The following is a 16,454-nucleotide window of genomic DNA, read 5'->3' on the forward strand; positions in this document are numbered from 1 at the left end:
GGCGCCGTCAGCCGCAAATGTATAGTCTTTGGGCAATTTTGAATTAACTTTTTAAATAATGCTTTTGCGGGGAATAATTTTTGCACCATTGGAATCTCCTTAAACGTTCTTTAAGGGGGTCGATAAAGGGGAACAAAGGGAGTGGCGGGGCTATTGTTCCATTTTGCCTAGAACTCTTTGACGCGCACGCAGTGCCGTTAATTAACGCCCCCTCCGACCAACCCCCTTAAAAGTTGGGCTCATTCGATACAACTCTGTGACACGCACGGAGTGCCATTAATTTCCGCCCCCTCCGACTAACCCCCTTAAAGGGAGAGTCACCGAATGGTACGATATCGTACGCCACGAAAATTGTAATACGCCCTAAAAATTGCGATGAAATCATCGCACTGACGCGTTTTCAACTGATTTCCTATTTCCTATAAGACAAATCCGTCGCCAGTATGGTGCTAATTAAAGTGTTTCCTCTTTGTGATCCAGTCCAAAGCACATTTGCCCCCGCTTATAGCCAATGTCAAGGGCAGTTTTATCCCCGGATGTTTCCTCCAAAACGAAACTAAAAGTGGACAAAAACCTCTGACCCCCCGCAAACACGTGGAGCCAACGAAAGGCGACCTTTCTGACGCGTGAATCTCGTCTCATAGCTTCCACAGGTTGGACACCTTCTTTCCTCCCTGGGTTAAGTTTCATTTTTGGCGCCGAACGATACCCTTCCGCATCTGTATTTCAAAAATTACTACACCGATATAACTTCTATACCTCTAAACTGTGTACAAGTTTCAGCTCTGTCAGGTAATCAGGGCTAGGGCTTTTGCAACAGGCCCTTAAGAATCTCCGTCTTGCCATATTCTTAATTAGAGGTCGGCGTTTGGATAAGAATGAATCTCTTTATTTATTTTTATCTAAAACCCACAATTATCCACAAATTATCCGAAAAAATCTATTATATTTACATGTTAAATTGCTTTTTAGTCTGGTTAATATCCATGAATAAACAGTTAATCGTAATTTTTATGGTTAATCGAAATTTTATCGTTTAATTTATCCGTTTCGCCGAGCTCTATTCTAAGTACATAAATACATTATTGCAATTATATGATTTATGCAGTTGTTGATAATCCATATTAAATATCTGCTCCTAGAAAATACCAATTTGATCACCGAGATAATATAAAATTCGAGAACGACATATTCTATTAATTTCTGTTCTGCAAAATTACATTCATGGGTATTTTTTTTAATAAATTTGCGAATTTACATGACTTTTGGTGCCTAAACTACCCAAATGGTTGATATAAATTTTCTAAAATAAGCACATTTGAAACCCAGTTTAAGAATTTCTTTAAATCATATTTCCACTAATTTCAATAATTTAAAAGAATTATATTCGTCGTGTTTTGCTTACCTATTTCCCCTTTGATACTTTCCGTCTATCTAACGATAGGAAATCACATGGCCTCAACAGCTTTTGTATTGTTTTGCCCACCCAGGTATCCTGAGGGTGGGCGGTGGCCACTCTTTAATATAGGATGGTAAATTATATATCAAACGATTGTAAATCACATGAGCTCAACAGCTTTTATATTAATTTGCCCACCCGGGTCTCCTGATGGTGGGTGGCATCCACTCTTTAACTTAGAATGGAAATTTATATATTAAACTATAAGAAATCACGTAGCCTCAACAGCTTTTGTATTAGTTTGCCTGTGTCTACTAAGGGTGTATGGGTTTGCCCACTCGAGTACACCGATGTGGACCTAATATTAAGGCCTGGGCCGACTTGTTTTTACTCCGCCACTAAGTGTCGCAGCTTTGTGACATTTTAAGTATCTCATAGCCAAGATCTTTTTGTGATTTTTCAAAATAAGCATTTTTAGATGGCCCAAAAGTAAAATTTTATGAATTACAAGTTGATTTCGATTTTGGAGGCCCAATCATAGGCACCTTTTTAAAAAAATTTAACGTATAGCACGTGCCTACTTGTGTCTGTTGCTGGCGCGGAGCCTGTCAGGTCTGTTATTTCAAGGTCCCCCTGAAATATTCCAGAAGTATTCGCGCAACGAGGGGTATTGCTATCCATATTTATGTTGGATCACCTAATTTAACAATCCTGCCACTAGGGTTAACAGAATCAGGATAACTGTCGCTAGTTACGTCAAAAACCCGTCGTAACGGGTGTTAGCGGACGAGTTTTTAATAGAATATACTCTGGTTAAATCAAGCTTTGCAAAACTTACTAAGCAAATTTAGTTGAGGTGAGCGGTTCGTTGATTATGCGCTCCGACCTTCTCCCCTTAACCAAGCTATTAATCGAACTTTCGACTCGCGCTTTATTACGATCAAAGTCCGTACTACATAGTACTCAACCGACATCGGATCCTTTATGTTCAACGTGGAAGAAACATAGGCGGACGAAAAATTAACTACTACGGTGTTAGATTATCTCGTGCCCCCGCCGTGTGAAGCCTACAAACTACGCAAGAAGATCTACTCTAACATTCCGGTCGCTGAAGCTACAGAGTGCAATTCGTTTCCGACCAGCTCATACTATAGTAAATAACCGACACCGGATCCTTTATGTTCGACGTAGAAGAAACATAGGCGGACGAAATCCAAGTAACTTTTTGAATATTCAATATATTGTCTTGAAAACTTATCAATCGTCAAACCAGTTCGGGTGCATACGAGCTCTACAGCTCAAACAGTGTTGGGTTGGCGTATTTTGACCCCCCGCTGCAACAAGTCTACTAGTTAAAACCGAAAACATGAAGGAAACGGGGGAAAATAGCCAAAGAGAAACAAGAAGTGGAGTTAAAACTATCGATACTATATTATTAGAAATTAGAAATCTTAAAACGTCTCAAACTGAAGAATTCTCAGGTATTAATCAAAAACTAGACGAACAGCTGCAGAGAATTAAAGAAACGGAAAATAGAATAGAAATAATAGTCTAGACAGACTGACATGGATATGAAGCTCGACCAAATCCAGGCTAATGCTAATGAAGTACCAGGGGTAAAATTAAAATGTGACCTACTAGACGATAAAATTGAAAACCTAAAAAAAGAATATAATAGCAAATTAGAGCAAAATAGGTTTCAAATAGAAAACTTAGAAGTAGTAACGAGACGTAATAACCTGGTAATTAGAGGTGTAGATGACGTACAAAACGAAGATAGAGGGCAGCTTGCCAATAAAATAGCAGATATTTTTTACGATAAACTAGAAATCGAAATAAATATTACTCCAGCTCAGGTATTTCGCAGAGGTGCTTTCAACACTAACAAATGTAGGGTCATTATTTATAAAGCAGACACGTATGATACGAAAATGAAAATTCTCAAGGAAAATGTAAAACTAAAGGGAACGAATATTTATATAGAGCAGGATTACACTCCAAATCAGTCCAAGGCTCGATATGAACTAAGAATGTTCGCAAAGACAAAACAACCGCTAAAATTTAAATGGAGTGCGACAAACTCTATATCAATAGAAGGGGAAACGTTTAAATTCGACTTTCAAACGGAAAAAATTGTCAAAATTACGTAAGATAAAAATGTATATATTTTTTTTTTTTTTGGAAACTTCGTACTCTCTTTTTTTATTCTCTTTATATATATTTGAAATAAATGCTGAATTTAATATCACATAACATACGTAGTGCAAACTGTAATTTTCCCCTTTTATATTCGTATTGTGTAACTCAGTTTAATATTGACATAGATATTTTTGCCCTTTGCGAAACGTGGTATAAAGATTATCAAGAACATTATGATGGTTATGTATTTTATGGAGCGGGTAGGGTCAATCGCAGGGGTGGTGGAGTTGGTTTTTTGATTAAAGATACAATCGGTGTGGAAATTATAGACGACCTCTGTGAGATATCCACGAGCCATGAAATTTTTACCATAAGAATTAAAGAAACATTTATATCGGTCATATATCGTCCACCTGGTCCAGTGGGCAACTTCGTATTACATTTGGAAGCCTATCTTAATAGAATGGGCTCTGCCAGAAGCTCTAAAATAATCTTAGGGGACATAAATATCAATCTATTAGAAAAGAATTCTCTAACCGCCGATATTAATGATTTAGTGTTATGCCATAACCTAGAGCAACTAGTGAAGCAGCCAACTAGAATTTCTGGAAAGTTGGTAGATATTTGTTTTACAAATTTAGCGCAAGCTGTGAGTTCGTGTAAGATTTACGCGGATTGGGACATATCAGACCACTTCCCTATCCACATTACGTTTAAAATTCCTCAACCCAGGAATTGTCTATACCAAATAAGGAATAAAGCTACAAAAAATATTGAAAAATTCTCTTGCTGCGTAAAAAACATAGATTGGAAATTCTTATACTCCCAAAATGACCCTAACGCGGCGTTTAATAGTTTTTTAGATAAATTAGTAACTATATATAACAACTGCTTTCCCTACGTAATAGTACATAAGAGAACTTCGCACTTTTGGATAACAGATGACCTAAAGAGGGAAATTAAACTTAAAGATAGGCTGAGGAAAATAGTAATTCGCTCGCCCACGGACCAAAACAATACGAATTATAAAAACCATAGAAATAGCCTTAATAATAAAATTCGCAACGCCAGAATTACTTACTACAAAAATTTATTAGTCGACTCGCACTCTCCAAAAGAAACGTGGCAGATTATAAATAACATTTTGGGAAAAAGTAAGAAAAAAAAATATCCGAATACCATATCCACCTCCCCTGATACCTTCAATGAATTTTTTGTTAATTCAAAAACTACTAATATTCATATGGCGAATGATGCCTCTTATGATTTAGTAAAAAACTGTGCTAACTCAATGATGCTATTTGAAACTGACGAAACTGAAATATCCAGTATAATTTCGAGCCTAAAAAATGACTCAGCCCCAGGAAAAGACGAAATAACGCCGAATATTCTAAAATGCGTGGCTCAATATATTGTTACCCCACTAGTATATCTTATTAACTTGTCATTTAACTCCGGCACTTATCCTAACATTTAAAAAAATACTGTAATAATTCCAGTGCACAAAAAAGGTGATATCGATAACCCGGAAAACTACAGACCGATCGCTCTACTTTCAGTGTTAGCAAAAGTATATGACAAATGTTTTTACATCCGACTAATAAAATATGCCTCTAAATTCAATCTCATAGCCGAAAGGCAGTACGGTTTTAGAGAAAAGTGTGGGGTAGACTACGCTATAGCTCACGTCTACAATAAGATCCTGACGTCACTAGACTCTTCTAAAGTGGTCTTAGCCGTCTTTCTCGACCTAAAAAAAGCTTTCGACTATGTAAGCCACGATAGACTCTTAAAAAAGTTAAACATAATGGGAATAAGAGGTCGAGCATCAGATTGGATTAAATCGTACTTGGACAATAGATTGCTACAAACAAAGATTTATGGAATGTTATCAAATAGTAAAGCCTCTCATTTTGGAATTCCCCAAGGGTCAATACTCTCGCCAATACTCTTTAACCTATATATAAATGATCTCCTAATGCTGTTCAATGATGATTCATTAACCCTATATGCGGATGACTCACTCCTACTGGATAGCGAAGACAACATCATACTAACAGTCAGAAAAACAAATAGAAAGTTGGAAGATATTAACAATTGGCTTAAAGATAATGACCTTGTATTAAATAAATCAAAATCTGTATATATGTTTATGTCGAATAAGGAAATATATGTGCCCCCAAATATCAAAATCGTACTTGAGAACCACATCTTAGAGAGAGTTGACCATTACAAATACCTGGGCCTTTGGTTTGACGACCGATTAACGTGGACAACACACGTAGATTATATAGCTAAAAAAATTTCCAGTAGTATCTACGCTATCTCTAGAAATCGATTAATCTTTAATAAACAAACTATGAGAAATTTGTACTATACCCTGATCTATCCATATCTTAATTTTTGCACTTTTATTTGGGGTAACACCTCTCAAGGAAATTTAAATCGGCTATTAATCTTACAAAAAAGAATCGTCAGAGTCATAGACCTAAAAAGTTACTATGAACATACGGGCCCAATATTCCAGTCCCTTGGAATCCTAACTATAACCCAGATAATAAATTACAACTCTATAATTTTTATATATAAATCAGTCAATAACGAAATTCACAATGAATTTAAACAAAATAACAGCACAATCTATGAATTTCGTCAAAAAAATGTACTACTAGTGACAAAATCGAAAACTACCCGTAGACTAAACTCTGTTTTTCACAAAGGTATAAATTTTTTTAATTCTCTACAGTTAGATGATGTAAAAACATGTACAGCTTTAAAAAAAATTGCGAAAGAATATGTAACAAACTTTTCATAACCCTAGCTTTATCTTTACCATTAACTGTTTTTATATGTAACAAATCTATTTATTTTTTATACCAGTAAAGTGTGGGCTTAAAAGTCTAGTAAGACTTAGCCCAACCCCACTATTGTAACAGAATTCATCGACTAATAAACAATTATTATTATTATTATTATTATTAAAAACATTTATCTGCACCTCCTACTACCTCCCTACAGAGGGGGCGGGAGAGGGACATTCACTGATTTAAATTCGTTACACGTTTTCTTGTGGATGAAAGATTTTCTTAACGAAACGCCAGCAGACTAAGAGATTTATCGTTGACAAGATTTAACGCCACTGCTGAACACATTGCATTTGGAGGAACGACGAATTAATTAACACTTAATTCTACGTCATTTAAAAATAAAACTATAAAATTATATATTAAATAATTAAAAATTTCGCAGTAAATTTCAATTTAGTTTATTACTAAAGTCAACAGAATTTCAGCAAATTTTCAAAATGTCTACCATGTCCTGCATACATTTTGGACATCTACCGTATACAGATTTACAAGCATTCTGTAACACGTCAGGTTGTAATCGAATAGATTCTACGCCTTCGTGGATCAAACGTATTCAGTGGTAGCGTGAAGTTATCTCTTCCTTGTAGACGAGTTGTTTCATGTGGCCCCAACGGTGAAAGTCCAGCGGCGTTATGTCAGGAGATCTCGCTGGCAACGCTACAGGTCCTCCTCGCCCAATACAACGGTTCGGATAATCACGATTTAGCTCATTTGGAGCAACTACAGCATAATGCGGTGGTGTTCCATCGTGTTGAAACCACATTGAATGCTTGTCCGCTAAAAGACTAATAAACCATATAAAGGATTTTTTTATATATAAGTTTTCAAAAAAAGGAAATACTAAAAACGGCTTATGATTAATGAAAATTTTGTCCGTCTGATTTTCTTTCGAAACAAAGTAAATTTTAGTACAGCCCTTCCATAAACTGCAACCTTGTACCTCTTCGTGGTGGAAGAGAGTAACAGGTGGGGATGAGGAGTCGGGAAAATTAAAGGGTCGAACTACTAACTAGTCTTCAGTGTCTTACTACTTCGCTAATAACAGAGGTAACGCATTGAATTTAAAAGAACTATTTATTTTTGGACAATGATTACATTTTACATGAGATGGAGTGGTGGTAATGCCGGTTTAAAATGTTCTACACTCGTATATATATCACCAATAAAAAAACTAATTCTTGATTAGAAGGCGTTATCAAATACAGAAAACAAAAAGCAAATTTAACGTAAAAAATATCCACATATTAAGTCGTAACATCCTCCCGGCGCAATGACCAATCTTCTTGGTTATTCACAAGTTCCAAAGGATAGAGACGTTGAACGGGTCGTCGCGTCGAGTAATATATCCAGTCGATGTTCGTAACGAACAAGCTCGTATTTTTCCGTCGCGTCCTTGTTGGGTTGCGACGATGCGGGCCATCTCCCAATTCTATCGTGGTTGTCTGTCTTCAGATATCAATACGACGTCGTTGATTTTAATCCTATTGGAATCGGTCTGATTCTGTACAAGGTTGGCGGAACGCAGCTCCTTTAGATATTCATTTCTCCAGCGGCGCAGAAAAGGTCCAGTAAAGATTGTCTGTACTTCAGTCTTCTAGTAGCGTCTTCTCTGGTAGCGAGAGCGTTAAATGGTCTAGACGGCAAAAGATTACCTCTGTCTCCGAGCAGGAAGTTGGCTGGAGTTAACGGTCTTGGCTCCGTTGCATCATTTTCAACGTAGGTTAAGGGTCGGGCGTTGAGTACGGCTTCGGTCTCAATGAGCGTGGTCTCGAATTCTTCGTATGATAGAGAACATTTCCCCAAAGTTATTTTTATTGCTGTTTTTATACTAACAAGTCACTCCCAGAATCCTCCCCACCAGGGGGCTCGCTCGACAATATGGCACCATTTGATTCTATGTTGACCAAGGAATTCTTGAACCTTGGGATCTTTAATTACCTTCCAGAGAATCTGCAACTCTTTGTCTGCTTTTAGGAACGTCAGGGCGTTATCGGACCAGATTTCTTTACAGATTCCACGTCGGGAGAAAAAGCGTCGCAAAGCCAATATGAAATGCTCTGTCGCTAAACTGGATTCCAGCTCCAAATGAACACCTCTGACGACTGCACATGTAAACAGAGCAATGTAGGCTTTTGATTTGGAGCCATCAGCTGTCTTGATATATATCGGTCCTGCAAAGTCTACGCCAGTGATTGAGAAAGGTGGTGACTCTATGATCCGTCCCTTCGGTAACGGCGCAGTAGTTCCGAAACTGGTTTAGCATTGGCCCGCCTGCAAATGAGACACCTCGAAACAGTAGTCTTCACGGCTTGACGACCTCGTATGTACCAGAAACGCTCACGGAGTTTCGTCAGAGTTCCGGAAAGGCCGACGTGCATCATCGTTTCGTGGACGTGTTGAATCTGAAGGATCGTGAATTCGTGTCTCTGAGGTAAAATCCAGGGATGTTTCTCTTCATAGGATAACTCGGCTAAATCCAATCGTCCGCCAATTCTCATTACATCGTCGTTGAGGAACGGAGCCAGTTTTACAATAGTGCTCTCCTTGGAAATGGGTGACGTCGCCTTCAACGCTCGATACTCTTCTGGGTATACTTGAATTTGCGCTTGTCTGATCCAGTACCGCTCGGCTTCTTCAATTCCTTCACTGGATAAGACTCAGAGACGCCTCGTCTTCGAACGAACGTTGTATATGAATCTCAGGACGTAGGCCGTACTGCGAAGCAGGCGAATTAGCCGACTAAATCTCTTGAAGTCCAAGATTGGAATATTTTCTTTCTCGTTTTCGGAGACGCAAACGCATTGAACCATCTCATCTCGAAATTTGGGCCGAAGCTCTTCGTTTTCTTCGATAGGTCTTCGCTCTGGTCTTTGGAAGGTCCACTTGTCCTCAGTGTCTCTGAGGAACTCCGGACCATTCCACCAAACGTCGTTTCGGATTAGACTTGACATATCTTTTCCTCTGGTTAGGAGATCGGCTGGATTTAGTCGTCCCGGACAATGAAACCATGACTCTGGATCAGACGCTTCTTGTATTTCTCGAACCCAATTCGCAACGAATGGTTTCCAACGACTTGCAGTGCCTTTAATCCACCCGAGCGCTATGTTGGAGTCGGTCCAGTACTGGATTGTTGGTTTCCATGACGAGAAATAGGGCTTTACGTGATTCGTTAGACGGACGGCGATGACAGCTCCCAATAACTCCAAACTAGGTAACGTAACTCGTTTCAAAGGTGCTACTCTGGCCTTGCTTACGATCAATCTGGTTTCAATTCGTCCATCAGCGGTGAAATAGCGAAGATACAAGACAGCTCCTTAGGCCCTTTCTGAACTGTCGCAGAAGCAATGCAATTCAAAACCTTTGACTACCTCTCCGTCTGCATTTTTCAGGTAGTAACGTGGTATCGCCATTTCGTGTAGAGCTGGTAACTCGAGACACCAATCGTCCCACTTGATCGCCAGATCATCCGGTAGCACACCATCCCAGTCTATGCCCTTTTCCCAGATCTCTTGAAATGGGATCTTGACTCTGATGAGAAACGGACTCAGGAAACCCACAGGATCGAATATTTTTGATGATGCCTGGAGCACGAATCGCTTGGTATTCTTCTTACTGATGAGGAACTCGAGGAGTGTGGTGATATCGAAATGTAGTACGTCTTTCTCTGGGTTCCAGCTGACTCCCAGGACCTTAAGTGAAGAATTCTTTTCCTCGAGAGTTTTCGTCATTGTTACGTCTTCCTTCATCTCGGTCTTCCAACGTTCCTGCAGCCACTTGGAATTGGTCTTCCAACGCCGTAGATTCATACTAGCTTGCTTCATTATGCTAGTTGCTTCCAGCGATCTCTTTAGGGCGGTGTCTTGATCATCTTCGCTCCCGATCAGGTCATCTACGTAGAAATTGTCTTCTAGTAACTGGCTCGTCTCCGGATGCGTCCCCTTGAACTTTTTGACGTGGTGACGGATGGTTCCAGCGAGCAGAAAGGGACTCGGCGAGACTCCGAATAGAACCCTTTTGAATCGAAGTATCTTCGGCCTTTCGTCCTTCGTCGGATTATCCGTCCAAAGAAACCGAACCGCATCCATGTCGCTCTTGTACAACTCGATTTGAAGAAAGGCCTTCTCGACGACTGCGGTAAACGCAATTCTCCCAAGGCGAAACTTGATCAAAATTTTAATGAGATCAGTATGGAGGCTCGGGCCGGAATAAAAACAATTATTTAGAGCACATGAGTTCTTATCATGCGACGAGGCATCAAAGACGATTCGTAACTTGGTACTTGCCTTTTCGTTTATTATTATTGCGTGATGTGGTAAGTAATTAATTATTCGTGACGAGTCTTCAACTTCATGAGCTGGTACCTCTTCGACGATGTCTTGTCTTAAATAGTCATTAATTACTTCCGAATATTGGACGTAAAAGGATGGATCTCTTCGGAAGCGATTTATCAAAGATGAGAATCTCCGGAGTGCGGACAGATAATTTGTCGATGATAAATGCTCATGTTCTTTCCAGGGCAGTTGAACCTTGTAACTCCTTCCGTTAAATTGAATCGAAGTCTCCAGGTGTTCGATAACGGATTGATCTTCATTGGACGTAGACGAATCGGTTATACCCAAGACATCGAGATCCCAAAATTTTCGTAATTGGGTTGATGCCAGTTCTTCGTCCGCTACGTTCTTTCCGCAAACTGAATTTGTAGTCTGCTCTCGCCAATTTCCGTTCGAAGGTCCATGAAGAGTCCAACCGAATTTCGTGTCAACTGCTGTTAACTCGCCAAATCGTCGGATATGTCCCGAAACGATCCTCCAGTAGTGCTCGGCGCCAATTACAAGTGTCAATTCAAGATTCTTCTCGTTTGGGTCTTCTGCGAGTTGGATGCCTCGGGTTTCCATCTCCTTGTAGATCTCTTCCGTGGCAACTGGTAGAAGGGCTTTATTTAGGATCTTCGAGCGCTTCTAGTTCGATTTCGTTCATCATAGTTAGATCGCAAAGTCGTACTTTTACTCTTCTTCTTTCGGCAAGGATCGGTTCTTCGCTTCCGAAGGCATAAATTCTCTTGAATTCTGTTCCGGATACTGGAAGATTCAGCTTCATCGACGTTGACGCTGCAATGAACGTGCGTTGACTCGAGGTGTCAAGTAGACATCGATGTGTAGCTCGGTTCCGCCCGGCAATAATCTTCACAGGAAGAGTTTGTAGTAGAATGGTTCGAGGTAACTGATTTCTAGTCGTATCTTGGAAAGAGGCGCAGCTGATAGATATATCTTCAGAATTTGAGTTTTAATCAGGAAACCTTTCAGGGCAGACGGCTTCGTCATGTCTTTTCTTGCAGGTGTTGCAGGTTACGTTCGCTGTACATTGCCGAGCTCGATGTTTGTATCGTAGACAAATAAAGCATCGCGGCCTTTTCTTCAAAATATCTCGTCTTTCGGATACGGTGAAGCTTAGACATTTGACTGGTTCATGGGCTTCGTCGCAGAAAATACATCTATCTTCGGTAACCGTAGTTAACGCAGCCGTGTACGATATGCGTTGTTTGGGCCTCGTGTCTTGAAATCCAGTTCTTGACTAGAAGTGTTCTGAAGATCGATTCGATGAGCTGACTCTGTTATCGGTTCCTTCGGATCCTCCCGTCAGTAATGCGTGTCTTTATCTCGCTTCAATTTCCTTGCGGAGGAATTTCAGTAAATCGTCAACAGTGAAATCGTCATCTTCTCTTTTTATTCTGGCGAACTCAAATGACTGGTCGCTTGGAATGAGCTTTATAAGTAGCGTGTTTAACATAGATTCATAGCTGTTACTCGGAACTCCAAGGGACTCAAGACTCTTGACTTAAATTTCGCAGTTGTGTTATAGGTTTCGTAATCCCTTGATGTCGGTACTTCGTTTCACTGACTCAAGCGAGAAAAGTTCGTTCATGTAAGAATTGATAATCAAACGCTTTTTTCCAAATCTTGTTTTCAGGATTTCTTTGGCACTAGCGTAGTTCATAGCTGTCAATGCTAATCCTGACTGCTGCTATATAACTTTTAAGATAGCTTAAATTCTGAGCTGCGTTGAGACCAGGATTTTCGTCAATGGCTGTCTCGAAGATAGACCAGAACCCCGTCCACGATGTCGGATCTCCGTCGAATTTCTCCAGACTTAATTTAGGCAATTGGATTGAGGTGGCTTGATGTCGACTATGGGTTGAAATTACTGTAGAGTCGCTGTCTAAGTCGTCATCGGAACCTTTTTGTCTGCGGCGTTGACGTCTTTCTACTCGTAGCGTATGGGTGAGGAATGATTCAATGTCCGTTCGTGCTACGATGAGTTTGTATCGATATACCACAGCATCGTCCATTTCCTTCTCGACTGTATCGACTGGTACCAAGGACAATATGGTGTTCTCAAGGGTTTCCATGGTCGACTCTTTATCTTTGAGTTTGACCACATATTCTTTCAGCTTCTTGTCATTTGGCTCGTTTGCTGATAGTTCAGTTGTCACGTTGTTACAGAGTGTAGTGATCATTCGTCTTAGGATAGTTCTTTTCTGTTGCTCTCTTAGAAGGACTGCGGCCTCTGCCATTATTCTGCGATGTCTCAGTCTGAAAGAAGAGGGCTGTCTCTATGCTTCTTGTCGTCTTCGGTTAGAAAGCAGTTGATTCTGGTTGTTCCCGGGTTTCGGCACCATGATGAGGAGTCGGGAAAATTAAAGGGTCGAACTACTAACTAGTCTTCAGTGTCTGACTACTTCGCTAATAACAGAGGTAACGCATTGAATTTAAAAGAACTATTTATTTTTGGGCAATGATTACATTTTATATGAGATGCAGTGGTGGTAGTGCCGGTTTAAAATGTTCTACACTCGTATATATATCACCAATAAAAAAACTAATTCTTGATTAGAAGGCGTTATCAAATACAGAAAACAAAAAGCAAATTTAACGTAAAAAATATCCATATATTAAGTCGTAACATCCTCCCGGCGCAATGACCAATCTTCTTGGTTATTCACAAGTTCCAAAGGATAGAGACGTTGAACGGGTCGTGACTTTCTACTTTCCTCTTTTTTCGTGGGACCAAATATGGAAGCACAAAAAACAAACCAAAAACCAAAAACCGGGCAAGGTTAGTGCCTTGGTGGAACAACGAGATTGGCAGGCTGCGCAAATAAACTAGTAGGCTCTTCAACAGGGCAAAGAAGGGGGGTGATTGGGATGCCTATAAACGCACCCTCACCACCTACCACAAGTCTATCCGCGATGCCAACAAGGCTTCATGGAGGGACTTCTGCGAGAACATAGTGCATGTTCCCAGTACGGCCAAATTAATGAAAATTTTGGCACACGATAATACTAAGCATCTTGACAACATTAAGTTGAAAGATGGTAGTTTTACCACGTCCGGTAAGAACACTCTGACACATATGTTAGATGTACACTTTCCAGACTCTAAGGTCACCAGCAATGGTGGCACTGGCACTCTCCCTTTGAGGATCAATCGAACCAAAAGGGAAGATTGGGCAGTGGTGAATAAGGTCGTCACGCATTCTAGACTTATATGGGCTATAAAGTCATTTAAATCCTATAAGTCCCCGGGACCGGATGGGATTTTTCCTATCCTTTTACAGGAGGGCAGTGATATTCTATGCCCTCTGCTGCTGAGAATCTACAAGGCTTGTATTGCTCTTGGGCCTTTACCTAGCACCTAGAAGCTGACTCAAGCAATCTTTATACCCAAGAGTGCTAAATCTGATTACCTGGAAGCTAAGGTATTTAGGCCAATTAGTCTCACCTCTTTTCTCCGAAAACTTCTGGAGAAAATGGTGGACAACTATATTAGAGAGGAGGTTCTTTGCAACTCTCCTCTGTCGGCTGCTCAGCATGCCTATCAGAAAGGCAGTCTACTGAGACCGCCCTGCATGGTATCAGCAGCTGCCTGGAAAAGGCAATTGAGTACAAGGAAATTGCGCTAGCGGTTTTTCTTGATATTAAGGGAGCAGTAATACTGAAGGCTGCGAAAAGATTTCGTATCAATGACACATTGTGCCTTTGGATCAAATCTATGTTAACGGACCGGAAAGGGACATCCTCCTTGCTGGGTGACTCCCTTATGGTCTCCACCAGTCGTGGTTGCCCACAGGGGGGCGTTCTTTCTCCCCTTCTGTGGTGCCTGGTGGTGGATGAACTCGTTCGGAGGTTGAACAGTGGAGGATGCCGCTGTTTCGGTTAAGCTGATGATATTGCTATCATCATTACTGGGAAATTCCCGGTAACGTAAGTAGTATAGTACCCCCTTCCTAGCCAAGCGGGGGCGTGGCTACCGCGTCCCCAGCTGCGTGACGGGGGGGAATGAAGCGGGGAATCGCGATTCCGCCCCCCCTCGGGCGCGTGTCACGCGCGCGTGACCGGAATAATTAATGAGATTAACAGGTGTTTTGAATAATTAATTAGTTGACCTGTCAATCAAGTTCACTAGAGTGCAGGTGTTCAAGGTCAATTAAAAAAGGGTGAATATTAATGAGCGTGGTATTGTTTAATTAGGTGGATTACCGTTATGGGTCATTGACCTGTTATATGGATAGTATAGTAACATGTGTTTAGGATCATCAAGTAGTTATATTATATGTTTGAATATTAATATTTGGCGGGAAAGTGTAAGCGTCGCGTGTATAAAAATCAACAAGTGGTTAAACTCTTTAGGTTTATTAATGAACACTTATGTTTGACATGATTTTGGCGGGGAAACGGGTATAGTTTGTATCTTTATAATAACACGTTAGAGCTAATTGACCTGGTTGCTAGATGGTTAACAACTCATTAGCATTTTTGGCGGGGATTTAACATGCGTTTATGATGATGTAAGCGCGAAAAGGATCAATGAACAAGTGGAGGGGGGTAAAGTTTGTATTTACTAGTATAAACATTTGCATGGTTTAATTACCTGACAACGGTTAGGAAGCGTCTTTGGGATTATGGACCCGAACAAGTGATCTCTTTTAGTGGATGTTATATGGTTGAGCTTTTAGCATTTTGGCGAGAAAATTATTTAACATGTTCTGAAGACGGTTAGGAAGCGTCTTAAGTAATCTTAAGAAGTAAATATTAATGAGTTTTATAAGCTGTGTTTTAACGTTAGGAAGCGCGGTAAAAATGATTCATATTTACGCTAACAACACATAACGGGGTAAAGCTTTTAGGCTGGTTTCGAGTGGTCTCTATTTTAGCGGTTGTTATAAGAACTCTTAGTAATTTTTGACTTGAAAATTCTTTAACATGTGAAATGATTAGGGAGAAAATGTATCGACCAATTAACAAGTGGTGTCTTGGTTGAACTCTTAGGAAGAAATTGAGAGTTAAAGGTATAATAAAAGGTTACATCATAATAAGCTGTGTTGTAATAACCGTTAGGAAGCGTGGTAAAAATGATTCACTTTTAATGACTGAACATAACGGGATAAAGCTTGTATCGTGTTATAACCTGTCATTCGTGGTCATCTTTATAGTGTCCCACCAGGGGTGTCTCATTGGGTAACAAGTTGTCCCTATATGGTTCGTTAATGATTATAGCCGCGTCACGTGACACGCACCATCTTATTTACGGTAATTGAAATGGGTCTTCCATAAAGATTGCTGGTGAAAATTTAACATTTGTCAATGCTTCACCACTAGACTGGTATCTTTGGATTCGGGTAGAAGTTTCAAATATAAGTCACCCCTAATACGGGCACCTTTTTAACGGTTTTTAGGTTATTAATCTAACAATGTCTTTATGCACATAAAAAGTATAGACTCTTAAACGCGCCTTCCCGAAGCGCGGTAAAAATGATTCATATTTACGCTAACAACACATAACGGGGTAAAGTTTGTAGGCTGGTTTCGAGTGGTCTCTCTTTTAGCGGTTGTTAGTCATTTTTGGCTGGAAAATTCATGTGTTTTGGCCGCCATCTTTAATGATTCATATTCAAACGGGTTCTGTGTATTGAAAAGGGTGTCCATGTCTGTTATTTTTAGGAAATTTGCCATATATACTTTAGATCAAGTTTGTTTTTAAACAAGTTGTCC

At 40.0% G+C, this 16,454-nt stretch overlaps 2 protein-coding genes across 2 annotated transcripts; both read right to left on the reverse strand.

The window, feature by feature from the left end:
- Positions 1–7,935: 7,935 nt before the first annotated feature.
- Positions 7,936–9,356, reverse strand: LOC149945963 (uncharacterized). The gene is made up of 4 exons (XM_090170679.1): positions 9,122–9,356; positions 8,747–9,046; positions 8,310–8,507; positions 7,936–8,180 (listed from the first exon to the last, which is right to left on the reverse strand). The coding sequence occupies exons 1-4, from the start codon at positions 9,354–9,356 to the stop codon at positions 7,936–7,938; spliced, it is 978 nt and encodes a 325-aa protein (XP_090026805.1).
- A 363-nt stretch (positions 9,357–9,719) lies between these two features.
- Positions 9,720–12,192, reverse strand: LOC149945964 (uncharacterized). The gene is made up of 4 exons (XM_090170680.1): positions 12,067–12,192; positions 11,702–11,976; positions 11,407–11,659; positions 9,720–11,363 (listed from the first exon to the last, which is right to left on the reverse strand). Exons 1-4 carry the CDS (start codon positions 12,190–12,192, stop codon positions 9,720–9,722), a joined length of 2,298 nt encoding a protein of 765 aa, XP_090026806.1.
- Between the last annotated feature and the right edge of the window lie 4,262 nt (positions 12,193–16,454).

The sequence above is a fragment of the Leiobunum rupestre genome, chromosome 4 (genome assembly GCF_980474605.1).
Source record: "Leiobunum rupestre chromosome 4, qqLeiRupe1.1.hap1, whole genome shotgun sequence".
Taxonomy (NCBI): domain Eukaryota; kingdom Metazoa; phylum Arthropoda; class Arachnida; order Opiliones; family Sclerosomatidae; genus Leiobunum; species Leiobunum rupestre.

Excerpts from the sequence above, each read along its gene's own strand:
- LOC149945963 (XM_090170679.1), bottom strand. The coding sequence starts at position 9,356 with ATGTCAAGTCTAATCCGAAACGACGTTTGGTGGAATGGTCCGGAGTTC. Across the intron at positions 9,047-9,121 it reads GCTAATTCGCCTGCTTCGCA|GAATTGAAGAAGCCGAGCGG; the intron begins GTACGGCCTACG and ends TATCCAGTGAAG. Across the intron at positions 8,508-8,746 it reads CGGAACTCTGACGAAACTCC|TCGTCAGAGGTGTTCATTTG; the intron begins GTGAGCGTTTCT and ends TTACATGTGCAG.
- LOC149945964 (XM_090170680.1), bottom strand. The coding sequence starts at position 12,192 with ATGTTAAACACGCTACTTATAAAGCTCATTCCAAGCGACCAGTCATTT. Across the intron at positions 11,977-12,066 it reads TCCTCCGCAAGGAAATTGAA|TCAAGAACTGGATTTCAAGA; the intron begins GCGAGATAAAGA and ends GAACACTTCTAG. Across the intron at positions 11,660-11,701 it reads GAAGCCGTCTGCCCTGAAAG|CTGCGCCTCTTTCCAAGATA; the intron begins GTTTCCTGATTA and ends TATATCTATCAG.